The 10,166-nt window shown below is 54.4% G+C and overlaps 1 protein-coding gene across 6 annotated transcripts in view; it reads right to left on the bottom strand.

Moving 5' to 3' along the window:
* Positions 1 to 10,166, bottom strand: part of ZMIZ1 (zinc finger MIZ-type containing 1) — a 233,806-nt gene that overhangs the window by 105,499 nt on the left and 118,141 nt on the right. For all 6 annotated transcript variants that reach the window (XM_019626021.1, XM_019626027.1, XM_019626025.1 and 3 more), the window contains one exon: positions 2,292 to 2,400. In XM_019626021.1, coding sequence (XP_019481566.1) covers positions 2,292 to 2,351 — 60 coding nt within the window. In that variant the 5' untranslated portion in view covers positions 2,352 to 2,400. The remainder of the gene's footprint in view (positions 1 to 2,291; positions 2,401 to 10,166) is intronic.

Below are 10,166 nucleotides of genomic sequence, written 5' to 3'. Positions count from 1 at the left end.
TGGCAAGTGTAGCAGTGGCTAGAACCAGGGTGGGTGTGGAGGAGGGAAGACCATGCTGTAGAAGTGAGTCAGGGACAAGAGTCGAGGCTGGAGGCTGTCAGGCCCCTGATGGGAGCCACAGCCCCACCAGCCAGAGGTAGGCATAGCCGACACATCCGTCATCCTCAGGGCATGCAGACCTGCTTGCCTTTCTCTTCTAATTAGGATACAAGATGTCTGAGAATCAACAGACTTCAGCCAGCCGCGGTCACTCTCTGGGGCAGCTGGGGAGCAGACAGACGTCAGCGCCGAGTTGTGTCTGATCAGAGGTGCAGGAGTGGGGCTTGGAGGCTGCAGGGAGCTCTGGATGGCTTGGGGGGCATCTGGACAGCCCGCTCACCCTCACAAATGCGCCTCTGTCTGGCCCAAACGGAGAGCTCCATGTATGTGTGCAGGCACATGGTGTGCGGGGCAGGCTGGGGACAGCAGCTGAGGTGATCCCTGGCCTTCCAGCGGCCTCCCACTCACTGGCTGGGCATGCATCGGGCATGCCCATTTCACAGACAGAGTGAGATAAAGTGGCAGCTTAATCAAGGTCAGGTAGCTACTGAGGGCTGGACTTGGGTTCATGACCAGTAAATCTGAGCTCGGTGTGACATGCTTCAAGAGGGCAGGACTCCTGGGAGTAAAGGGCACTCTGATTCCTGGTGATGCAGGGCCAGGCGTGGGGAGGGGCGGCAAATTGTGAGCCGGTCTCAGGAGCTGCTGTGCACCTGGCACACAGAGGCTCATGCACCGGGGGCATGGCTGTATTGTTGGGGGGGTGGGGTGGAGGCCACTGACAGCGGATCCCTCATGAGCGGGAGAAACTGGGTCAAAGGCAGAGCTGGGAGAGAGCCCTGCAGAGGAGGAGGAGGGAAGGCAGGGGAGGAGGCAGCGCACGTCTGGTTTCTATTCTGTGACCGTGAACAGGGGCGTAATTGGCGTTTGGGAGAGCTGTTCGGGCTGAGTTCAATCTGTAACAAGTCTTCTTCAATTTCCTCTCCTCAGACTGCACAGGCTTCCGAGATTGCTCTGCTTGATGCTAATGAGAGGACACACATCCCTCACTCCCAGGGACGAGCCTCAGCTCCGCTGAGCCGTGGCTCTCAGGGAGGACACGCTGCATGGGGGTGGGGCTGTGGGCTGAGGTCCTGAGTCCAGTGGCCCATGCTGGTTACCTGAGCTTCCTGCTAAACCTGCCTAAGCCAGGGGCCTCGCCCCAGCACTCCCCTCCTATCGCTGAGACACCGAGGATAAAGCCCTGCCACCACTAGCTCATCTCCCTTGCCTCCACGTGCCAGGACTGAGCTATGTGCTTCACCCATAAAATCCTCACACTATCCTATGAGGTTAGCCTTAATGTCCCCATTTGACAAGTGGGGAAACTGAGACTCAGAGAAACAAAAGGACAGCATACTGTGGGGACATGGAGGAGTGAGGATTTGGCCCTGGTCTGTTTGATGTCAAAGCCCACACTCCTTCTACCATATCTGCTCCTTCCTGGAGTCTGTGCACTGCCACTGCCACATGGGCTGCAGCGGGCCTGAGCCCAGAGGGTGGGCACATCCCTCCTGACCACCACTGGGGGGCACCCGCCTGTTCAGGTTTAACCGAGCTTCTTAAAGTGGGGACCTCTGAGCCCACTATGAATGTTGCCCACCACTAAACAACCCAGATGGGTTGCTGGCAGGTGAACAGCCTCTTGAGCTTGGTATGAGCATCAGCAGGAGGGGGAGCTTGCCACTCTCTGGGGGGCAGGCCCCACCAGCACCAGTGGGGCTGGGCTGTGTGAGTTCAGGCGACTCCCTTCCCCTCTCTGTTTCTTTTTCTGTAACATGATCTAATTTCCCAAGATATTTTCTTTTCTGTTTATTTATAGAGAATCTCTAGAACAGAGGCGTAGGGGCTTAGGTCTGGAAAGTAGATTAGGCACTTGATTGCATTTTCACAACAGCCCAACGTGCACAGCAGAGACCAGAGAGGGCATGACACTGGCCCAAAGTCACACAGCTGGGAAGGCAGGGAGAGGGGACAGGGCAGAGCTAGCATTTGAACCCAAGTGTGTGTGATCCCAGTGTTAGGATGGTCCGTGCCAGCAACATTCTCCTGAGGTGGGTGGTCAGGGAGCCCTAGGCAGGAGGCTCATGCCCATCATTACCTACACCCAGCGCCCCAGATGCCCAGCTACAGCACAGGCCGGCACCCCTACTGCCCTGGATTCGCCAGCTGCCGGGCAGGGGAAGAGGAGTGAGCCCAGGCCACACACCCACCTGCTTGATGCACTGCAGTCGGTCATTGGTCTGCTGGATGTGCCTGTCCATAGAATTCATTCTGGCCGTTTCGCTGGGTTCTACCCGAGAGCCATGAACGTTGTCCAGCCTGTGAAGAGACAGGAGACTGGGTATCACTGGGGTTGTGCAAGGCCTGCCAGCCTCACAGCTACCCTCTGACCCCAACACCAACCTACTGGCCCCAGCGGCTCCTGGCAAGTTCCAGGGCCCTTTGCAAACCATAGTGGTCTCTGCCTCAGGCGGCCCTGTGCTGGCGGGAGGAACCATGACCCCAGGTGCTCAGCCAGCCCTTCCCCACACTTGGCCCTGGGGAGCCCCAACGGGACTGAGGGCAGGGTACTCCTGGGTGTTCTCTGTGGAGGCTAATGTGAGCACTGGGCAGGCATGTCCACTACAAGACGCTGAACTGCACACTCAGATACAAGTGTTTTTTGTGTGTGTGTGTGTGTGTGTGTGTGTGTGTGTGCGCGCGTGCGCGTGCGCGCGCGCACGCGTGCGCACGTGCGTACGTGGGGGATCTTCCCCTGTGATGACCTTTACTGCACGCATGGGGTAAGTGCAGCATCCTGTCACGGGTGCCACGTGCTGCCTCAAATCCCCCATACTTTAGAGTTTCTTCACACTTTACAAACCATTCACAATTCAATTTTTCCACTTTGCCCTCCTGGGAAAGGAGGGAGGCAATTAGCACGACCCCATTTTCCAGGTAAGGAAACTGAGGCTCACTGAGAGGAAGGGAGTTACTCAGGGTGGCATAGTCAGCCAGGATCAGAGCCCAACCAGGACCCAGGGGTCTGGCTGCCGGCCCACGGCTCACTGGTCTAGGTATCTGGATGTCCTGGTCACCAGGCTCACTCTTCCGGAATGGGCGGGGGGCTTGGGGACATTAGTTTGACTGCCGCTTCCTCCCAGGTAGTGAAGTGGAGGAGGCTGCCTCAGCTCCAGAAACACCCTGGAGCCTGCAGGCCTCTCCAGGGCGGCCACGGCGGTAAAGGCAGAGAGGAGGCAGAGAGAGAGAGGAGAGCGCGTTTCGCTCTAGTGCACCCAGGTCCTTGGGCCAAAGCAGAAGTCTGCCCACTGCTGGCTGGGTTTGCCCTCCCACAACCCAGGGGGCATTTCAGGCTGCAGACATATGGGTCAGACAACAGAGTGCTGAACAGGCTTAGGGCCCCTGGCCTGCTCTGCTATCCTGAGACACCGCCCCCTGAAAGGTCCCTCATCATCACCCAAGGCCCCATTTACTGAGTACTTTCTCTATGCTGGGCCCCTGAATTCTCTTCTTCCTCCTTCTTACTCTGTAAGACTAGAATGATCTCTTTGACAAGTGAGGAAACTGAGGTCCAGAGATCTGCCAAGTCCACACGGCTGGTAGGAGCCTGAGCTGTGTCCTTATGCCTGTCTGCTTCCATGTCCTAGACAAGCGCCCTCACCGCGGGAACCAACAGCATGCCTGGGCCCAGCCTTAGGAAGAAAGCCCTGTTCCTCCTCGAGGAGTCCTTTACTAGCAGCTCCTTTAAGGCATTTCTTATTGTTCCAGTTGTGCTTGAAAAGGCAACCTATTTGCAATGGTTCAAAAATGAGACCGTTCACAAGGGTACCGCTGACATGCTGGCCCTGTCCCCAGTCCTCAGGCGCCATTCCTGGGATAACCAGTCATCAGTCTCCTTCCAAGGGGCTCACCTTAGAGAAGCAAATATTTATGTGTACTCTCCTCTGCCATCCCTTAAAACACACACACACAGGCCGGCTGAGTGGCGCGATGGTTAAGAACTGGCTTGGGACGCCAGAGGGCCCCGGTTCGGATCCCACATATGAGGGCCAGTGACACTGCCCTCCACAGCTAAGATGCTGAACAACAGCTCAACCTGGAGCTGGGATGCCATGAGTCGCCAGCGACAGCGTAGGCAGCAGCCCCTGTGGTAGTGGGTTGCCATGGGCTACCATGTGTAGCCAACAGCCGCTGTGAGCGGCTGTCCAGAAGCCGGCGACTGATGTGCCTCGCCCGGGAAGAGTGCAATGATGGTGCCAACTTGGGCCAGTGAAGCAACGTCCTCCACAACTAGACTGAAGAACAAAACGACAGCAACTTGTCTGTTCTCCTTCCCCCAATTCCCCAGCACTGTTCCCATCTCCCCAATTCCCCAATAAAAATCCTTAAAACAAAACAAAACACACACACACACCACAAAATAAAAGCACTGTATACACACTATCTAAATCCTGCTTTTTCCCCCTCTTAATAATGTCTCAAAGTTTATTGCCATAAGGACATAAAGAGACTTTTCATTTTTTAATGGCTACACAGTATTCCAAGGTGCAGATGAATCACTTATCCAACTAACATTTGAATGTCTACCCCTGCCGGGTGCTGTTCTAAGGCCTGAGGCCTGTTCTAAGACAAGACCCTTCTGCTCAGGGGGCTATACTCTAGCCTGAGTAATGGAGCCTGAAGCTGTCTCCAAATTTCATTACTGCAAACAATGTTGTAGTACAGACCACCTTTTATATTGGCCACATCATCCATGTGTGAATTAATCTAAAAAACATACTCTTAGAAGTAGAGTGACTGGGTCACTTAGGCATTTATACATTTGATAGGCGCTTTCCAGGTTCACTTTATCTGGGAGTTCTCCGGTAACAAAAGGTAAAAATGCGGGGAGTGCCCCATATGTACTTCTTCCATCCTCACCCTGCCAACCGTCCTTCCATTCACCTCCCCTATCACACATTTATACACCCCGATATCCAACTTCTCCATTCATCTTTATCCATCTAAACGTTAGTCCATCCATCCATCCATCCACCTACCCACGCATCCATCCACATACATCTTAAGTCTTCACTTGCCCATCCATGCGTACTTCTAACTCACCCAGTAAATTCTTCTCAATATCCATACTGTGCCAATCCTATGCTAGATTTATGGGGCATGTGGAGATTCAAACGAAATAATTTTCTTATGTTCAAACAACTAACCCATGGTCCAAGCTCGTATTCACTCCAGGTCACCTTTCAGGTGACTATTTGTTGTGCTTCTCCTATAAGTCAGGTGCGGGTCCAGGTACTGGGAACAGATCGACACTGTTACTATTTCCCCACTTTACAGATGAGGAAACTGAGTCAGCGGTTAGACTAGCAGCTGGACCCAGAATCCTGGTTTTCCCACAACAGTGTAAACTTTTGCAAAGGTACTGGGGAGCTCAGGGGTCCTTCCAGGAGGCTGCTGTGGTGTTGTAGGCATGTGTGTTGAGGGAGAAGGAAGCGATGACGGTGTTACTCCCCTTGCTACACCCATAGGTCCCCCAAGCAGGGGCTGAGTTTACCTGCACAGGGCCTCAGCCAGCACAAATCATGGTGCGGTTAGCAGGAACATGGGAGTGCCCAGGGTGGGAGCAAGTCAGAGCCACCTTCAGTGACGCCACCTTGGTGTCTGATGTCAGACCCCATTTGAATCGAAGGGACCCTGGTGGTCTCCCAGGCCCCACAGCCCCGACCCTGGGCATGGGTGAACACTGGCTGCCAGGGTCCCAGTTAAAGAGTGTAGTTTCCAGCCAGCAGAAGGGACCCATTAAGCAAAGGCCTGAGTCAGCTCAGGAGGAGCCTGGAAAGTACAAAGAAATCCCAGGCCTATGCAGGCCTCCATCCCCCGTCCTCAGGCTGTAGCCAACCAGGACAAAGGGCCTGTGGTGGCCCAAGTGGCCAAGAGGGGGCACTGGTGACAGTCCTAAGTGCCCAGAGGGTGAGAAACCTGCACGGTGGAGATTTGGGACTCTCCTGGGGCCAGCCTTCACTGCAGTGAGCATGAGTGCTCCCATGCAGAGAGGCATTGAGAAAGGTTTTCTGGCTTTCCAGACCTTCATTTTCCCATTTGTAGAGCAGGATGGTAAGGAGAGGGATTAGATGGTCTCACAAGGCTCTATCTCTAAGTAGGAACTTTGCCCAGGATGCGCATAGCATTTTGTCTAGGGTCAGTGACCTAGTGGGGCCTTGATAAAATATCTGTTGAATGACTGGTAGATCATTTCTGGAGTCTGGGAGTGCTCAGCCCACCCAGGGAAGCCCCTAGCAGGCACCAGTTGTCCAGATCCACCCAGGCAGTCACCTGCAGGCCCAGAGGTGGGGGGTGGGCACAGGTCTCACTTTAGAAAGCAAACAAAAAAGCAGGGGGTGGGGAGTTGGTACAGAACTGTTCAAGGTCAGTCCCCATGCTGGCTCATGGCAATCCTGTGGCTGGACTGAGATGGTTTCTGTATTCAAAGATTCTCAAAATATCAATAGCCAAAGATGCTTTGAGATCTTGCACCAAACTAACAGTTCAGCTGGTTTTTTGGGGGGTAGCCTGAGGCCCACAGTAGTTTCTCCAAGGCCACACAGCACTCCTGAGCTGGGTCCAGGTCCCAGAGGGTTTTGCTCCCAGGCTAGCACTCCATGTTGTAGAAACCAAGAAATCAATGGCTGGGGCTGGGACACCTGTGAGACCCGGAGGGTGGGTGGCAGCTAGCAGAGGAGACACATCACAGATCATAATTGTGTGTCATGTGTGTCTTAATCTATAACGAAAGGACAAATGTCTGGCTGGTTAAGGAGGCACTCACAGGTGAGGTGGCATTTTTAAACTTCTGAGATCAATGAAAAGTCGGGGTTATTTACATCAGGAACAGATGGGGCTGGCAGCTCCAGCCCCTGCAGAAGAGGGGTCAGGGCCTGGAAGGTGAAGAGTCCCAGGCATGGAGAGAGGAGGGGTAAGCTGAAGGGGGCATGAGAGAGGTAGCGCACTGAGGGGTGGTCTGGGATATTCCATTCGCTCTGCACCTGCTATGTGCAGGTACCAGCTCAGGTCCTGTGCATTGCTAATTTACTTAGTCCTAAAAGTCTCAGGGAGGTGGTGTGACTTGCCCAGGGCCACACAGCAGGGAAGGTGTTGGGCTGAGATCCAAACTTTCTGCCTTTCTAACTGTTAATATATTGTTCTTTCCACTCGACCAAGACTGGAGGTCACAGCCTCCTGGAAGTCCCCACCCCAGGTTGTGACTGGGCCCAAAGAGATGTGCCCCTGATTTCACCCAAACTGCCCAAATCCATCTACTTGCTTCCAAGGCTATCTCTGTGTTACTGGGCTCCTGGCATGCTGGCCGGTGCGGCGAAGTGGCGTGTGTTCAGTGGCCAGCAGAGGTCGCCCTCCGCCGCGGGAGCACTGCTTGGCCACCGCTGACTCCCTCCTTGGAGACTGGATTCCTATAAGCTTTTACAAGTCTATAAATCCTCCGTGGCTGCAGCTCCAGTGACCACCTCGGCGCTCCCTCTCAGCTGGAGAGCACTGTTGGTCTGGCACGAGGCGCACTCCTGACCCCAGCCCTTCCAGCTCCATCTGCCTCTTGGCCGAAATGGTCAAGCCCCCCACGCCCTTTGGCCCCTCGCCCTCTCTCTTGGTCTGAGCAGACTGGAGCTTGTAGGAGATGCAAAGCTAGTCAGCTTGGGGGGCCTGAAGGGGACCCTGCTCTTCCACACTCCTCCAGGCCTCAGTTTGCCCTTTAAACTCCAACATCTTACGATTTCTGTGTCAGGAGCGCCAGCTGTTTGGAAAAGTCCATCTCGTCAAGTGCAGAATACTTGGCTTTCAGATTGCAAAGCAAGTCTGTCGGCAGGCCTAGGAAACTACTGCAGAGACGCCGTTGCAAGGGAACCTAAGACTGCAAATGCTGCCCCTTTCTCAGGCATGTACTTGTCTTTGCATCTTATGCTCACTTGGCTTAACTGCACACATGTAAGTTTTCTGACTGATGGTGACATCTGGATTAGCCAGTCTTCCCAACTCCTGGTTGAGCTCTTGAAGGGCCAATCTTCCATTTTACGCTTCTCAGCATCTAGCACAGTGCTGGCCAAGTTTACCTTAGCTATGCCTAAGATGCGCTCCAGGAAAGTTAGCTGCTATTATGCACACAGGGCTGCTCAGAGACTAGAATGCTGAGAGCTGAAAGGGCACCTGGGAACCGCCTGGTCTTGTGCCCTCACGGGGCAGGATCAGAGGCAGGGACTGAGAGATGGTTAGGACACAGAGGGAGACAAGGGCCGAGTGGGCCTGGAACCCATCTGGCTGTTGGGCCCCAGGTTGTCTCAGGGCTCCCTGGAAGCATGTCTCCTGGTCTGAAAGGTTGGGGGAAGCCCACGGCCCTCAGGTGGGCTCCTCTCTAACAAGGAGAGCAGGGTGTTCTTAGCTGCCCCATGGAAATGTGGATGGATGGATGGAGCCCTGGAGGTAGCTGCCCAGGGTGGCAGGCCAACATCAGCTGTACTATCACCAGTGTGTTTTATTTTTCACTTTTGAGGCCAAACAAGTTAACTAGTCCACTTAACACACACGCACCTGGGGCAGAGGTTTTGCTTACATATGTGCACACTCACATACATTATGTCCCCCTATGCATACTTAAGACTAGGTATGTGCACATACTCAAGTGCTGGCACAGATGCACTTGAGCACACACATCTCATGACAGCTTGCACAGGCAAGTGGCGGGGTCCCCAGGGGAGCTGTGTGAGCAGTGGTGTGCAGAAATGATTCAATCACCATGCACATCTGCAGCTCAGGTCCCCTGGGGCGAGCGGTGCTGGCAGAGGGGGTGGAGGGCCTGTACCCACAACCTGCAGAGCAGAAGCTGCGTTCCAAGACATCACCAAGGCCAGTGAGCTTGGGACCTGCCCACTGCTCAGCCTGATGGGAGATCCGGGGGGCCTAGGGGACCGATCCCGGCTAGCCCCTTTACCAGCTCTCAGACTGTCAGAGGGGCAGATATCGTGGGCCCCGGGGTCAGCAGTGACCTGCCAACCCTGAACACGTCAGCATCAGTCTGGGTTCTTCTTGGCCTGGCCTCCACCTTCTACCCCTTCCAGTTGTACCCTGTCTTCCACGAAGAGTTGCTCTGTCTCCTGGACTGTGCTCTGAGACAGAGAACACACCTCCATGTCTGCCTCTTCCCTTCAGCCCCAAATACCTGGCCCCTTCATCCATCAAGGCCTGGTTCAACTGTCAGTCACCCTCTTTGTTGGTTTCCCCCAGCAAGGCCACTTACTTCTATTCCTATGTCCTCAGTGTCTCTGTCACACACCCCATCTTGACGGTACTAGACAGTGGTATATCTCTGCATCCATCTCCCCCATCAGCTGGGATGTCATCTGGTTATGTATTCCCAGAGTTTAGCCTGGGGCCCGGTACCCAGCAGGTCATCGGCAATGCTCATTAGATGGATGGATGGACGGGTGGATAGACTGCCATCGTGACTGAGAGTGGTAAGAGCAGAAAACCCCAGGACCGAACCCTAATCAGAGGGTCCTGGGACTGGGAGAGGCTCCAGGGTTCCCAAACAGTGATACACGTACCACCAGAGGAACAAGAATGATTTCAGGTGGCCCATGGGCAAACCTTTTACATACTCATAGTGAAGTATTTGGACTAGAACAATGATCACTGCTGAGTTGGTGGATATTATTATTTGGGATAAGGTTAAATTAGGGAGCAATGGCAGATGTAAGTCGTTTAAAGCATCATTTTAAGCCTAGTATAAATGGGATGAAAGTGGCTGACGTTAGGGAAGCACTGACATAGTCCAATGCCCTCCTCATCTTCAGGGTGAAGGAGCAGAGGCTCAGAGAGGTGCAGGAGCTTCTGGTGGTCACATAGCGTGTGACTCCCCCACTCCCAACCCTAGAGCCTGCCCCAGGCATGCTGTCTGCAGTCAGAGGAAGAGGAGGCTGCTGAAACACAGGCAGGCAGAGGAGCGTGACTGTGCCCTATCCCAGGGAAGTCAGGGAAGGGCAGAGGGACAGGGATGAGACGGGGAGAGGGAGGCAAGAGGC

Source organism: Hipposideros armiger, unplaced genomic scaffold (genome assembly GCF_001890085.2).
Source record: "Hipposideros armiger isolate ML-2016 unplaced genomic scaffold, ASM189008v1 scaffold_652, whole genome shotgun sequence".
NCBI classification, from domain to species: domain Eukaryota; kingdom Metazoa; phylum Chordata; class Mammalia; order Chiroptera; family Hipposideridae; genus Hipposideros; species Hipposideros armiger.
This window is presented reverse-complemented; position numbering and strand designations above follow the sequence as displayed.